The 17,343-nt window shown below is 42.6% G+C and overlaps 1 protein-coding gene across 1 annotated transcript; it reads right to left on the reverse strand.

Moving 5' to 3' along the window:
* Positions 1-427: 427 nt before the first annotated feature.
* LOC139548035 (TLC domain-containing protein 1-like) lies at positions 428-14,581 on the reverse strand. Its single transcript, XM_071357328.1, has 5 exons — positions 14,457-14,581; positions 12,850-13,478; positions 5,199-5,281; positions 3,856-3,938; positions 428-1,826 (listed from the first exon to the last, which is right to left on the reverse strand). Exons 2-5 carry the CDS (start codon positions 13,053-13,055, stop codon positions 1,425-1,427), a joined length of 774 nt encoding a protein of 257 aa, XP_071213429.1. The 5' UTR covers positions 13,056-13,478; positions 14,457-14,581; the 3' UTR covers positions 428-1,424.
* Positions 14,582-17,343: the final 2,762 nt, after the last annotated feature.

Consider the following 17,343-nt stretch of genomic DNA (forward strand, 5'->3'; position numbering starts at 1 on the left):
ATTTTTCTATTGTGTTATTGACTGTACATTTCTTTATCCCATGTGTAACTGTGTTGTTTTTGGTCGCACTGCTTTGCTTTATCTTGGCCAGGTCGAAGTTGTAAATGAGAACTTGTTCTTAACTGGCCTTCCTGGTTAAATAAAGGTGAAATATATTATTTTTTAAAACAGCAAGATCTGGCAAATCTGGTGCAGTCCATGAGGAGATGCACTTCAATACTTAATGCAGCTGGTGGCCACACCAGATACTGACTGTTACTTTTGACCCCCCCCCCCCCTTTGTTCAGGGACACATTATTCCATTTCTGTTAGTCACATGTCTGTGGAACTTGTTCAGTTAATGTCTCAGTTGTTGAATCTTGTTATGTTCATACAAATATTTACACATGTTAAGTTTGCTGAAAATAAACACAGTCGACAGTGAGAAGACGCTTCTTTTTTTGCTGCGTTTATTTTCAAAGTAGCTTCCCCAACACCATCTATAGACATACTGTGGGGGCTATCCAGGGAAGATTGTTGAGAAGGAACTGCGGTAGAGGCACTACTATGGCTTACCAAGACTCAAGGCTAACCCATCCTCTGGACCTGTCCGTTTCGGTTTGATTCACTTTGATAAATAATTTGAAGAGAAGCAATTCTTGTAACCTCAATAAATAAATACAAATTGACCTGGCTGTACATTCAGCTACTTTCCAGGGGATAAATGCATTTCACTACGTTAGATTTATGGAATGAATGGTCGCTGTTGTAAGAATGCCTGTCACCCATGTATTGGTGTTGACCTTTTGAGACCAAACAGTGAAGAATGAAAGTAAAACAGATGTATTGTCTGACAGTTTGTTAGTGTAAGATATTGATTGTACTATAGTATATTTACAAAATCCTATTAGTGGAAATTTCAATAAAACTATGTTGCTAAGTGACACCTGACAGAATTTGTGGGGTGGAACGTACAGCAACCAAGGTGGTGCCTGTTATCCTTGGCAGTTTGTTTCTCTACTGTATGCATGCATGTATGATTGTTAGCAGTTTTTCTGTTAAAGAGCATTCCACATGAATCATGTACATTCCTATATTGTAAACAATTGTATTAGCTATGATCAGAAGCAAAAGTGGCACAGTATCCTGGAAGTAATTTAGTAGGATTATCCCTGTCAGTGTTAACAGACCAGTCTCTCACTGTATGCTGCCCTGTTAGTGTGAGATCTTCAGCCACAGTGGGCATAATCATCACTATAGGGCACGTACCACTGTCCACATCCTTTCCTGGCCGCCTCTCACTACAACACGAGCCATTGAGAGAGAGCTTTTTTGTTGTTATAATAATAATAATGAAGTCACAGCTTGACACAATGCGATGAGATATGTAACCGAACAAACACACCAAACACAATATCTGGTATATGGTCATGTCACTATCGGTGTCATTCAGTGAGGAACTTTTTGACGTTGTTGTGGGTGCCATTTTGCTCCATATGAGCCCTGCTCCGGGGGAAGAAGTCGGCGCGGAGAAGACGATAAAAGTAGATCAGGATCATGGTGTTCATGAGGGTCATGGTAACCAGGAAGTAGCCTCCTTTGTCCATCCAGGAGTAGTTCTGGACGATGTAATATGTGAGGTAGAACTGTGCGCTGAGGCGGAAGACGATGTAGGTGAAGAGGTTGAGGAACTTATTGATTTGGTACAGAGGGGACGACTGCTGTGATGCTAGCTTCAGCATTAGCCTCAAATGCAGGGTGACACTGTTAACCTCCACAAAGAGAGCCACCACAGCACCGGCCACGTAGAGGTGCGAGTACAGAGAATACAGGAAGCACCAGAGCACCTGAGGAAGGGAAGGACAGAGAGAAAGTATTTAATATATACCAACGGCACTCTGCCGCCTTACAGCTGTAAGGCAATTGGGATACAGTAATCTTTGCAATAGTAAAACTGGGGAAAAATGTACAATTTATATTGAATATACTGTATGATTAATGGATCACCAAAAAAACACTAATCAACCAACTAGTGGTCAGAATATTGGGACAAATACTACATGACCAAAAGTATGTGGACACCTGCTTGTCGAACATCTCATTCCAAAATCATGGGCATTAATATGGAGTTGATCCCTTTGCTCCTACAACAGCCTCCACTATTCTGAGAAAGCTTTCCACTAGATGTTGGAACATTGCTGCGGGGACTTGCTGCGGGGACTTTGCTCAACCCTGGTTGAGGTCAGGGCACTGCAGGCCAGTCAAGTTATTCCACACCGATCGACAAACCATTCTGTATGGACCTGCATTGTGCACGGGAGCATTGTCATGCTGAAACAGGAAAGGGCCTTGCCCAAACTGTTGCCACAAAGTTTGAAGCACAGAATCGTCTGGCAGGAGTGGGCAATCCCAGTACTCGGGGGCCTGATTGGGGTCACAGTTTTGCCCCAGCTAATACACCTGACTCCAAAATTCACCTAATCATGATCTTCAGTTTAGAATGCAATTTGATTAAATCAGCTGTTTGCTAGGGATGGAGAAAAAGTGTGACAATCAGGCCCCTGAGGACTGGAGTTGCCCAACCCTGAATGTCATTGTATGCTGTAGCATTAAGGTTTCCCTTCACTGGAAATCAGGGGCAAGTCCGAACCATGAAAAATCGCCCAGGCCATTATTCCTCCTCCACCAAACTTTACAGTTGGCACTATGCATTTGGGCAGGTAGCCTTCTCCTGGCATCCACCAAACACAGATTTGTCCGTCGGATTGCCAGATGATGAAGCGTGATTCATCACTCCAGAGAACGTGCTTCCACTGCTCCAGAGTCCAATGGTGGCGAGCTTTACACCACTCCAGCCAACGCATGGCATTGCGCATGGTGATCTTAGGCCATGAAAACCCATTTAATGAAGCTCCCGATGAACAGTTTGTGTGCTGACGTTGCTTCCAGAGGTAGTTTGGAACTCAGTAGTGAGTGTTGCAACTGAGGACAGACGATTTTACGCGCTACGAGCTTCATCACTTGGCGGTCCCGTTCTGTGAGCGGTTGTTGCTCCTAGACGTTTCCACTTCACAATAACAGTACTTACAGTTGACTGGGGCAGCTCTAGCAGGGCAGACATTTGACGAACTGACTTGATGGAAAGGTGGCATCCTATGACGGTGCCACGTTGAAAGTCTCTGAGCTCTTCAGTAAGACTATTCTACTGCCAATGTTTGTTTATGGAGAGTGCATGGCTGTGTGCTCGATTTTAGACACCTGTCAGCCATGTGTGGCTTAAATAGCAGAATCCACTATTTTGAAGGGGTGTCCATATACTTTTGTATATATAGTGAACACTGACTGATCGGAGACACAGGGAAGCTCAGCTCAATGTGTGCCTCAGATCAGTTGCAAGATGCCCTGTGTTCAACACAACACACATCCCACCACACACAAGGGTGGGTGTTGTTCGCCTGCAATCAGGGATAGGCACACAGGAGCATTTATTTAGATTACAGAACAGGCCCTCACTGTGGCACCTTTAAAATGTCACTACTGACACAGTAAAATCCCCCTAGGAGGAGTACGATTCCTCTTAGTACCATACAATATTAAGATGTCATCTGCAAAATTTCTTCACAGCTCACATTGTTTCAATTCACTTCACTTGAAGTGAAACAAAGTGTGAGCGCAGCAATCATTCTGGTTTCACAAGGTCATAAAACAAAACCAGTGAATTAAAATACTGTAACTAACCTTCAGACACAATCTAGCAGTAGCTGCTGTAACAATAAATAAAATAAATAAATAAATATATATATATTTTAAAAAAGAGGCCATATTTAAATTCTTACCAGATACAAACTGAAACAATAAAAAGGTAAATTATCTTACCAGAACATGATGAATTAAGAACTCCCAGGATCCTCTTGCATGTCTAGTTAGAATGATGTCACCTGCATCTTGTACAAAGTATCCTGTCAAAGGAGAGTAAAGAGCAATGCCTCAGTTGAGGCCTTTTGAGCATTCTAAATAAAATTGTATTAATCACAAACAGGAGTAGACTTAGTGAAATGCTTACTTATGGGCCCTTCCCAACAATGGCAAGAAAAAAAATTCCATTGTTTTACTTTTAGATGTGTGTATTGTTAGATAGTACTGCACTGTTGGAGCTAGGAACACAAGCATTTCACTACACCCACAAACATCTGCTAAATGTGTGTATGTGACCAATAAAATGTGATTTGAAAAGTAAAACGCGTAATAATAAATACACAATGAGTAACGATAACTTGGCTATATGCACGGGATACTAGTACAAAGTTGATCTAAGAGCTATCTAATCTTAGGCCACGTTCCAATGTGCATTCCAGCATACCCCTTTGAATGCATGCCCAATACATTGCTTCATTCAAATTCTATGCTAGTGTGGATATTGGAACAGAGCCTGAGATTCTATTTCTATGGATTACTTATCAAGGTGCAAACAACGGATGAGGCCATCTAAATTGTTGATAACAGTAGTACCATAAACAAAATGGCCAGGACTTCCCTGTCCTACATATATCAGCGGAGAGAAATATATTGGACCGTACTGGCATAGTCCATCCTAATTATCAGCACCATGGACATTTGTGTTACACTTGAAAGGAAAACACAGGAATACCGCTTTAGACTGGATTTCAAAAATGAGTGTTGTGTGAACCTCTATAAATGGCAATCTGTCTCAATGGAATGGAAGGTTTGCAGTTGTCAGGCTGGCTCTCCTCAGACCTGCAGCTTCAGTTACACATGCATGCGAGACACGCAGAATAATAACACCCAACACTAGTCACATCTCGTCATCACATCTTTCAGCAGGGCTTTAGACTGCTGGGTCTTTAGGGGATTCGTTTTGGTGCCCATAGCAATCCGAAGGTGTGGCCCATCCCCTATTTGAGCCCGGTGAGATGGGCGGAGAGTATTTATTTTCCCAGGATATCCCAGCTATTATTAGGAACAAAAGTAGCTGTCAAGCTCAGGATTCACTCCATGCCTTTTAACTTAAAAAAATAAAAATTGATCAAGCCAGACTGAAGCCATTATTACAAAATGTTGAAGTGTTTACAGACTCCCCACGATGAACCCCACTCTCCCACACCATTTGTGGTCAATGTTAATGGCTTCCCAGTTTACCTTTATTTAACCCTTTCACATACAGGTATTTTAGCAGCCATCTTAAAGGGGTAGTGACTGACCTGATGAGATGCAGATGAGCATGTAGGCCGGGGCCGTGTAGAAGGAGTGAATGTTGGTTGCCAACTCAGGCGAAATGATCACACTGGAGAGGACAGGGATACATGGTTATGGACAGTTAAGTCTGAGTTCCTCTCATTCAGACACAGGGCTCACTGTGGAGCAGGGTTTCCCAGACTTGGTCCCGGGGGCCCGTTTTTGTTTTAGCCCAAGCACTACACAGCTGATTCAAATAATCATCTCATCATCAAGCTTTGATTATTTGAAATCAGCTGTGTAGTGCTAGGGCAAAAAACAAAAACGTGCAACCAGGGGAGGCCCCAGGAGCAAGTTTGGTAAACCCTGCTGTAGAGAATAGTCTGACTAAGCACAGACTTAGTATCATGATCTGGTAACAGCGATTCTCCTGCTTCTTTACAAGATGATTTGTGCCTTCACAAGGTCTATAGCAAAGTCTACGGTGAGACAGTACATTCCCTTGTTAATGCATGACCTGATGATGTCTAGCAGGTCAGGGTGAACACGTGTATGGCAATAATCAGTGAACTACATGAACAGCAGCTTGTCGAATATAACTGCTTTCACTTTATAAAACATCTATTACTAGCCTAAATTGTATAGCCTGCCTATGTACGCATGTGTTGTCAGCTATGCAAGTAGTGCAGGTACTGTGTAATATATATATATATACACACACACACACAAACTACCAGTCAAAAGTCTGGACACCTACTCATTCAAGGGTTCTTTATCTTTACTATTTTCTACATTGTAGAATAATAGTGAAGACATCAAAACTATGAAATAACATATGGAATCATGTAGTAACCAAAAAAAAGTTAAATCAACCTCTTATGGTTGCGATCCCCGTACAGGGATCAACATCCGGGGAAATTTCAGAGTGACTAATTAAAAATACAACGTCGTAACATTAAACATTCTTGAAAATGCAAGTGTCTTACATCCTTCAAAAGATTAGAATCTTGGTAATCAAACTACGTTTTCCGATTTTAAATAGCTATTACAGAGAACAAATGCCATGCTTTTGTTTGAGAAGAGCGATCAACAACAACAAACATTTTCCGCCATGACAGTTTTGACACATTCACATCTGAAGGTAAAATTATGACTTACATTCTGATATCTTGCTCTTATTTCTCTTCCTGACGGTCCCAGTGATCAAATGAAGTGCCGTTTTTTTTCTCGATAAAATCAATTTTTATAGCCTAAAACGAAACATTTTGTAAACCGTTTGTGTCGTGAATTCCATCTATATCAACTTTTTTACGGAGCATTGGACGTAATTACACACAGTAAACAATTGTTTATCTAGTCATGGTTGGTTTCATTGCAATCCTCTGGATGTTTGCAACACAGCCAAACTTGATTGTTTTTTTTGCGGGGAGTATTGACCGAAGTGAACTGATTTGAAGACAACGAGCAATGACCTCATTGCGCACCAATAATATTAGCAAAGTTTCGTTGATTTACTGTATTTCTGCCCAATGACCACTGATCTTCTTGAAATCTAGCTGGGTAGATAGCCAATGAGCTGAGGTAATGTGATGGTTATGGGTTGGACCACCATCCCTTGTTTGTAAACGCACGCGTAACGAACTTCCTTCGCCATTGACCATCAGTCTAGTTGCAGTCACGCTCGTTACGCAGAGCAGTGTTTTGGAAAGTGTTTTTTCAACGATTTCATTGAAGACATCATGGCGAATAAATCAAGAAAAGCGAAGTCCAAGTCTAAGTATACAGATTTGCACCAGATTATAGAAGAGATTGATCGAGAAAGTGAGACAGATTTTTTGTTTGAAGAATCTTTGAGTGAACACTGTTATGATTCAAACATTGAGGAGCTGTTTCTGCAAGGACAGGACGCAATTCTGGACTGGTAAGTGTTAATGCCGTTGTTTTAAATATAAATATTATTATTAATTTATTTTTTGCAAAAAAAACATTTTCTTTTCTGCAATTTGCAATGAAATGTGTGATGAAATGTGTAAAGTACACATTGGCTATACATAGTGTGTGTGTGTGTATGCATGTGTACGACCCATAACCTGTGTGTGTGTGTTTTGTGTTGTGTGTGTGTGTGTGTGTGTGTGTATGTGTATATATATATATATATATATATATATATATATATATATATATATTCCATGTCAGATATATATATCATCATATTATCATATCATATGCCAAAGTTCATTACTGCAGGCATGACTGTGCCTCAGGGCCAAAAGGGCACAGCATGGATGCGTCGTTGTGTTCTGTGTCGCATGAAGTCCCCCATCACCTGCACCACTTGTTCAGTTTGCCTCTGCTTTACAGCAGAAAGAGACTGCTATGGGACATGGCACAGGCAGCAAAATATTGTGTAGAGGACATCCAAAGGGTCTACCCTTGTTTTTGTTTAGTTTTTTTTTTCTAATATTTTTGTAAACATTTTTATAATTTTTTTGGTGTGTTAGAATTGCGTTTTGATATGTTGTATATAGTTATTTGCACTGTTGTATATAGTTATAGGTCATTTCACCAATTCGACCCCTTGGGTACATTTGGGCAACTTGTGTGGGACACCTGGGTGACTTCATGCTAAATGTCATGTAGCTCACCCATTCCTGAAGTTATCAGTCTGAAACTTTGCACACCTACAGTTGCCCTCTTGTGTCATCCATCCACATTATCTCCAGCATCCTATCTGACTGTGAGGCTATTCTAGTACATGTGAAAGATGATGCTACAACAATAAAAAAACAGAAAACGTATGCTCTTTCTTTCTCTTTTCTTCCACCAGATCTACTGTGTTATATTCTCCTACATTCAATTAACATTTCCACAAACTTCAGAATGTTTCCATTCAAATGATACCAAGAATATGCATATCCTTGCCTCTGGGGCTGTGCTACAGGCAGTTAGATTAGGGTATGTCTTCAGGTGGAAATTGAGAACAAGGGATGCAGCCATAAAAGGTTAAATCAATATATATTTGAGATTTTTCAAAGTGGCCACCCTTTGCCTTGATGACAGCTTTGCACACTCTTGGCATTCGCTCAACCAGCTTCATGAGGTAGTCACCTGGAATGCATTTCAATTAACAGGTGTGCCTTCTTAAAAGTTAATTTGTGGAATTTCTTTCCTTCTCAATGTATTTGAGCCAATCAGTTGTGTTGTGCCAAGGTAGGGGTGGTACACAGAAGATATTTGGTAAAAGACCAAGTCCATATTATGGCAAGAACAGCTCAAATAAGCAAAGAGAAACAACAATGCATCATTACTTTAAGACATGAAGGTCAGTCAATACTGAAAATCAAGAACTTTGAACGTTTGTTCAATTTCAGTCGCTATGATGAAACTGACACTCATGAGGACCATCACAGGAAACGAAGACAGAGTTACATCTGCTGCAGAGGATAAGTTAATAGGCTCTATGCATTATACCGCCTCCAACGTTCTAATTTACTTCTGATCGGGTTGATGACTTCCGGAGCGAGTTCTGCTATTGTTTTTATCATTAGCTTACTAGCTAGCTAACTGTCGCCGATGCATTTCTGACTGAAATAGTTCGCAATGACTACGTTTAAATTACAGCCCCGCGAAGGAGGTGCTAATGAATGTTGTTCAGTGCCTCTGTGTTCAGTTTCTTCCAAATGTAATGGTATTGTGAGCTTCCATCGTTTCCCCAGTCGATGTAGAGTTCAGAAAAAGATGGTTGGTGGCAGTACGTCGTGACAACTTTACTGTCACCAAACACACAAAGGTGTGTAGTACACATTTCGTCGAAAGTGACTTTGAGGGAAAAATTGGGGGGCGACAATACCTTAAAAGAGGTGTTGTTCCTACTGTTTTCGCGTGGAACTGGCAAATTCAAAAGAGACCTGGTGTTTGGGAAAGAAGACTGAAACCTCCTGTTCCGACTGAGGGGGATGAAGAACAAGGTGCGCTGCCAATGGACTGTGCCGTCTCTGATCCGGTCCAGAGCATTGGCCAAGCCAGTGTAAATGTACATGTGTTTATTTGCTAGCAGAAAAATAATAATTTGTTTATCTACGACATGTATCAATCATTTGTGTTGTAGTGAATATCAGTTTGTGTGGAGCTTGTATTGGCTTTAATTAGGCAATGAGTAACAGGGGTGATGAAAAGAAATCAAGTAAACACAGAGTAGCCAGAATGCAAGATTGAATACAATGTTAGAGATGTGTAATTGATTAACTTAACTGTTGAACATTTGCTGAAATACATTTTAAACAAATCTATTCTACTGTAGATTTCTTCACAAGAACAATACTTATTTTTCATAAAACCACTAAACTTAGCACCCATGCAGGGGATCCATTCAGGTGCGAGATAGACACTTCTGCAAGTAGTGGTAAAAATAAAAGTGGTCAACCTTCTCTCTTATAGTTTTTGAAACCTGTAGATCTTTATATATCCTTTCAACTAGGATGTCCTCCTTTGCACGGATGACAAAGGTCACACCAGCTACAACCTGTGAGAAGGATTTGACCTTGCACCTGCCAGTAGTAAGCATGCGATCTCTTCAACTTCAGCTCTCTATTCTGTATCTTCAGGTAAGGGCAGTCAACATAACTTGGTACATTTGGGCACTTGACCTCTAAGAGTCCAAAGTGTGGTCTTACACTGGGATCAATTATGATGCCATCTGGAGAGGATCCTAACCACGGAGCATCTGGGTGCACTACGAAGCCACACGGAAAGAAGTTAACATTCTTCAGTGTGCAGTACTCCTGTACAGCCACTGGCTCCATGGGTAGCCCCATCTTCATCTCCATGGTCTGCATATCAGATCCCTTGAACATCCGCTCAGCTAGGCGGTCAGCTGAGGTCTCTCCCCGGACATGGCAAACCTCTCGGAAACGAGAGAATGTTATTCTCATTTTCCTGAGCTGATGCCATTCCGGGCTGCTGCTCTGCTCCCTTGTAGCAACCTGGACTTTGTGTGACATCTCATAGGTTGTCTCTAATGCCTTGAGGTGGAACTGCTCCTGATGGCTAAGGACGTAAGCACACTAGGAAGCCTGAAGCCTGTAGCCATCTAATGGAAGTATTGGTGGAGAAGTGGCATCGGCAATCTTCACGGGTCTTTGGCTGTGGAAGCTGATAGGACAGAACACTGCCGGCTTGCACTGGCCCAAAGGCGGACTCAACCAGGGGCAGGTCAGCTGACATTTCCATTGTTGTCACAAGAGGAGAAAAGTTGGCATACGTTTCTGAGACGCGGAGTAGGTCCATGTCAGGCATGTATCCATTGAGTGCTTTGTAGAGAGAACTTCTGCAAAACATTTTAAAACCTTAACATCAGGTTGGAGAGATTATTATGACAAAGACTCATGTAACTTTTCCAGAAACAGCACAAGCCCAAAAGTTCAAATAAAATGAATTAAAATATACAGATTTATAGATTATATATTTCCCCCCAGTCTTTGTCCCAAACATTTGTCATTACATCGTAAAGACGCCACTGTTTAGGCTTATCATCTGGATACAAAAACAATCACAAGAAAAAATATTCAAAAATGTTCCCATTCTAGGAACCTCCAACTTACCTTATTCCATCAGCACACGAGTTAGGTTTACTGAACTCTATCCCATCAATCGGACCTGGTTTCACACCCTAATTAACAAGGATTTACTGTTACATAGGCTGAATACTTTTCAGGTGCATTTTTTTATTGATATTGATAGACTCACAAGTGTTCTTGGCTTGTGCCAACGCTGTTCTGTGTCTGTGCAGCTGTGAACTGGTGGTGCAGCAGGAATGTTTAGTTGAGAGTAGTGCGCTGTCTGGTAAAGAAGGGCCACCAGACGATTGCACAGAGCACTTCCTGCAACACAGGGGCAGTGGCTTTGGACCACTATCACTGGTACTGAGTGCTTAAACACCATCTGTGAAGATAAGACTGAAGTGAGAAACAAGAATGATGCGGCCAATAAATAACAATAAACATAGTAGTGTCTAGTCTTCTTAACTAGGGGCTCATTTAACTATACAGGAATACATTGTGTCTCAGCAACACAATTACCAAACACTGCATCAACAGATCTTTACCAAATAACCTGTTAAGTGGGCAATTCTAAATTGGGATTGAGACCCATCATTAATATCTATCTACTGCTAAGATTAAACGTTGACACTGTCTCCAATTTTGACCATGATGACAGTGTCTCACAGGAGATGTTTAACAAGGTCCCTAGTAGCTATCTATAACCTTTCCCTACTCTCATGCTGTGTGGCTTTTCACTCTTCCTCATGGACCTGTGACAGGCAGCCCTCACGGTGATCTCCCCTGTCAATGTATATTTGTTAGATACGGTGTAGAAGACATGAATAACAATTATTTTTAGCTAGCAAATATAGCTAGCAAGCATAACTTAACCAAGCTAACGAAAATACACACATTCTCAGGTAGATTCTGTCAACGTTACATCATTTTACGAAGTAACTAGCTAGCTACAGTTAATAGTTAAATTAGCTAACTAATGATTGTAGCTAGCTAACGTTATATCTGTCACTGACTTGGTACTCACCTTCATAGTTGTCTATGTAGCTTCCTATATACATCTTGAACCCCTTTTCATTCTTGCTAGCTGGAGTCTCGGAGGCTGATTTAACAATTCGATGTACAGTACATCATTAATATTAGTAGGTGAACGGATGATCGCCGCATGTGTGGTCCCCACCATGAAGCATGGAGGTGGTGGTGTGATGGTGCTTTGCTGGTGACTGTCAGATTTATTTAGATCAGCAAAGGGTGGCTACTTTGAAGAATCACAAATGTAAAATATATTTGGATTTGTTCACCACTTTTTTTTACTACATGATTCCATATGTTATTTCATAGTTTTGATGTCTTCACTATTATTCTACAATGTAGAAAATAGTCAACATTAAGAAGAACCCTTGAATGAGTAGGTGTGTCCTAACTTTTGACTGGTACTGTATATCTACTTGTACTACAAAAACAGTGTGTGTAACATAATGTTATGGCTCTGATCTGGCCCTAAATGGAGGATGGATTTGTAGTCCTTCAGAAGTCCCCACCTCACATAACAGCTTTTACAACAGTCATCTAGCCAGCAGGTTTTTCCAGTTTGCTCTCTTTGAAAATGGGCTACATCACCATTCTCGTGAGTGGATTTTTTGTTGTTGTCTTTGGCATGACACTAATTTAGTTAGGCTAATTGACTTGAGTGGATTCTCAAGAATTTTTAACTTTTCTTATGTCAAAACAGATGTGCTTTCTAAACTTCCACAATCTGATTAAGGCTCCATATTTGCAGACTCAATATCTGCCTAATTTGCAATAACCTGACACAGATAGTTATTAACTACAAAGGGGAACATTTACTGCCCTAATCAGCTACTCTAAACTACAAGCATAAAATGAACACATCTCGCTGCCTATGTAGTGTCGCAGAGCTCAGTAAGTATTTGTTTCCTGAGAAGGCCATTGGGTAGGCTGTACTGTGGCATTTCCCTCACATCTTCCCATCTGAACATGCTCATCCCTCTCCTCCTCTCCCCTGTCAGTGACTGTTACAGCTCCACACAACCCTACGTAACACAACATCATGTGGATCTACTATGAATGAACAATGGTGTCCCAGTGCAGAGTGACTCACCAGGTCACAGCCCAAGTCCCTGTCAGGAGGGAGTGGACCATAGAGACCGAGAGGTTCATCCACTTCCAGGAGCGGAAGTCATCCACCGCCACCGCTTTGGGCACAGGCAGATTCTGTAGTAGTCGGTGGGCCACCCGGAACATCAGAGCCCACACCAACACAGACAGTCCAGGGTGTCGCTGCAACACAGGAAGCAAGGCCTCCATCTTCTCCTCCCCCTCTCCTTTTTACTCTCTTCCTCGTTGTGCTTCGTCTGTTTCGCGTCAGCTGCTCCTCTCCACGGCTCTTCTCACACCTCCACGGTCCGTTGGTGAATATGTGTGAGGGGAGTGTTCTCCTCAGGACAGTCACAGTTCCAGGGGTTTGAAGGGAGTCGTTTTTATAGATGTGGTCTTTACCCCTCGTGCTCCTTTCAGAACTACTCGGAGAATAGGCGCAGCGTTTCTCACATTTTCCACTACTTCCCGGGCTCAGAGGGGGAGACTAGCTAGGGCTCCCTTACAACAGCTCATTCAATTCTACAGATCTTTTCCCCCCTCTCGTCGTGTGTTGCCACTCAACCAGTCTGCTTGTGTCTGCCTATGACTAGAGAGAAGGGGGAGTGGTGGAGAGGGAGTGGTGTGGGTGGCCTGCTTCCAAAAAAACAGAGAATCAAGGAGGGGCCACATCTTACTTAAAACACAAACAAGAAAGTTGAACTATATGACAGGGCTAAAAACATTAGGGTATAGAGTGTAACATTGTCACTTAAATCGTTACTATGAAACAATGTTCTTTGTTGTTTCTCTGGAGAAATAGTCACCGTCACAGAGCAGGCTGTATAAAATGTGAATTTGAGGTTTGATACACAGACATTTGTCAACTTCGACTGAATTTGGTGGTAGCCACAGAGAGCACAGCTCTGAATCAAACTAAAATTGAAGAGCAAATCTATCAACTAATTTGTTTAGCCTAACAGCCAACTAACACTCCCTCACTCAGTGAGAAACTGTGTTGCTCCATAAACCACTGTCTTGTTCTCCCCCTCCACCTTGCTCCCCCTTACACTTTTTCCATAAACAGAGCACACACTCCCCACAGCTGGTCTCTCTGGCCCAGTTGGGGAAGTGAAGAGGGGGGAGAAGTGGCAACATACCAGGGCCTGCACACTCAACCAACACACCACTACATGGGGTGTATTCATTAGGGAAAACCGTAGCAAAACATTTAAGGGGGGGGGGGGGAATCTGCATTTGTTATTGGACAAGTTCAGGTTAGTCCCTCCTTTTAGCCTATTTGGTTCCTAGTGAACCCATGCCTTTTACATTCAGCCCTGTGTGTACATGTCACACATGTGTCAATTACAAGCCCCCACATACAGTACAAAGCAAATACTAAGTGGTTGAATTCATTAGTTCAATGTCTCAACATGCCTTCAAAACAACAGTGGCTTTCCCTGTCATTTTATGAAGACTATATGTAATTAGGGATTTGGAGGAATGCATAAAAGTTATGAAGATGCATATGTAGGATATAAAGCATGATGCTGTTGCAGACCCTGTGTAATGTGGGGATTTGATAGATAAATAGTTCAAGGGTATGGGCACTCAAACCTGAAACATACTTACAGATCTTGATCCATAGAACTTGAACTAAAGCACAACACCCCCACTCTCGTCCTCCTTTCATACAATAACCTTCACAAGGTGAAGGGGAAATTCCTGAATGGTATAAAATGCCAAGATTGTATACACAAGGCAGGCCTACATGGAAGCCCCAATCTTAAATACAATTGCACACACCTGCTGTTGACAGGGTGTGTGCAATTTCACTTGTAGCTAAAACAGCCATTCGCTCAGTGCCATTCTCTCTTAGACCCATTATGTTATCATTAGCCCTTACAATCTTGGAATTCAAGACCTTAGTACACTGGCACCCTAATTAAGCCAAAATGTGGTTGTGTCTAGTCTCCATGTTATTTTGGTATGTTGCTCATTCCCAGAGATTCAAAGTTCAACATGGACACATGAAAACTAAGTCTAGGGTTGAGTGGAGAGAATGTGACAATGAGTTCCTTAAACTATGATTGAAACTAGGGTTGAATAGACAGAAATAAATCTGCCACATATCAGTTTGCAAACAATGAATTTAAAAAAAAATGAGTTAAAAAAGCTGCATACAATCATGGTTTCTTTTTACTTTCTTGAGTAAGGCAGCTTCAAAATGCAGGTGTTTCAGCCTAGCTCAGCGCTTTCTGTGGTGGTGGGGCAGCCAGCGGAAAATACGGAGCGTAGCGGTTGGTAATGTTCTCTAGTTGTGCCGTGATTGGGTCAGTGTTCTGTCACTCATGAGGACACTAAGTCACTGCAAAATCTATGGGTAAAGGTTGAAAATCCAAGCCCCTTGGGGGCTGCCATAGAGTTACATTAGAAGTGCCCATCCAAGAAGGCTCAAGGTCATTGGCCACAGATAAAATGACGTCAAATCCCGTTATATCTACCGTAGCTTTGATTGGACTGATCATGCCAACATCATACTTTCAAAATCTTAGCTAGCAAGCTAGCAGTCATCATCATGAATCAAGTTGACAATCTACTTGCAAATCCTTTTCAAGCCTTTTCAATATGAAGAGAAATTAGATAAAAACGTATCGGTGCTCATCGGCCATTGGACATAAACATTACACAACAAGTTGGAAATCGCAAATTCAACTATGAGTGGTTTAGAAGGAATCAGCGTCTAACTGCAAGCGTTGCAAAGCAATCATTAACCTGCTATTCAGTGGAATGGGTGTGTGGTCCAAGTCTGGGTTTAAGGGTCTCTTTTCCAAGCTTAAAAGGATAAACATTCAACACGATGGGCCAGAAAAGGTTGAATACATTGGCCATGTTGTCAATCCAGCATGACTTCTGTCATGTTCAAGACAACTGGGAACTCAGGAAAAAAAGAGCTACGACTGGGAAAATACGTTTTGAACAGTCATCAAACTCAGAATTCCAAGTCGGGAACTCGGGCCTCTTTAGAGCTCCTACCTGAAGATCACTGACGTCATGATTCAACATTGTTTTTTTCTCTCGAGTTCCCAGTTGCCTTAAAAGCACCATAAATACAGAGAATGCCAGACTTTGATGACAAAGATAGATGACAAAATTTGCCGACGAAGGACTGAGGCGCCACCTTCCTGTTCAAGTGAGCACAGCACAACAAGGTGAGTCCAAAAATGTCTTGTATGCTGCTGCATAAATTATATACAGTGCATTTGGAAAGTAGATACAGTGCATTCTGAAAGTATTCAGCCCCTTGACTTTTTCCACATTATGTGACGTTACAGCATTATTCTAAAATGGATTAAATAAATTCAAGTCCTCATCAATCTTCACACAATACCCCATAATGACAAAGTGAAAACATGTTTTTAGAAATACCTTATTTACGTAAGTATTCAGACCCTGTGCTATGAGACATTGCGGGCTTCGTGCCATGACTCCTCACTGGAGGCTTCGTGCCATGGATCATCACTGGAGGCTTCGTGCCATGGATCATCACTGGAGGCTTCTTGCCGTGGATCATCACTGGAGGCTTCGTGCCATGGATCATCACTGGAGGTTCTTGCCATGGATCATCACTGGAGGCTTTGTGACGCACTGGAGACCAGGCGTGCTGAGCCGGTACCATCCGTCCTGGCTGGATGCTCACCCTAGCCCGGCAGATGCGGGGAGCTGGGATGTAGCGCCGGGCTATGAGAGCGAACTGGAGACACCGTGCGCTTTACCGCATAACACGGTGCCCGACCAGTACCACGCTCCTTCCGATAAGCACGGGGAGTTGGCTCAGGTCTATACCCTGACTCAGCCACTCCCCGCATCTGCCGGGCTAGGGTGAGCATCCAGCCAGGACGGATGGTACCGGCTCAGCACGCCTGGTCTCCAGTGCGTCTCTTCGGCCCAGGATATCCTGTGCCGGCTCTGCGCACTGTGTCTCCGGGTGCGTCTGCACAGCTCAGTGCATCCTGTGCCAGTGCCCCGCATTTGCAGGGTGAAGATAACCATCCAGCCAGGACGGGTTGTTCAAGCTCTACGCTCGAGACCTCCAGTGCGCCTCCACGGCCCAGTGTATCCGGGCCGTGTGCCCCCCGCAAAAAAAAATTGGGGGCTGCCTCTCGTGCTTACTCCGCTGTGCCAATTCCTCTTAGCGTCGCCGCTCTGCTTTAGCTGCCTCCAGTTCCTCTTTAGGACGGCGATATTCACCAGCCTGTGCCCAGGGTCCCTTGCCTCCCAATATCTCCTCCCATGTCCATTCCTCCAGATCGCGCTGCTCCTCCTGGCCACGCTGCTTGGTCCCTTGGTGGTGGGTAGTTCTGTCACGGCCGTCAAAAGAAGTGGACCAAAGTGCAGCGTGGTCAGCGTACATTTTCACTTTTATTTCAAATGTCACCAACAAAACAACAAACGAAAGAAACAACCGTGAAGCTTACAGGGCTATTGTGCCACAAACAAAGTTAACTACCCACACTGA

This window comes from Salvelinus alpinus, chromosome 21, assembly GCF_045679555.1.
Source record: "Salvelinus alpinus chromosome 21, SLU_Salpinus.1, whole genome shotgun sequence".
Classification (NCBI taxonomy): Eukaryota; Metazoa; Chordata; class Actinopteri; order Salmoniformes; family Salmonidae; genus Salvelinus; species Salvelinus alpinus.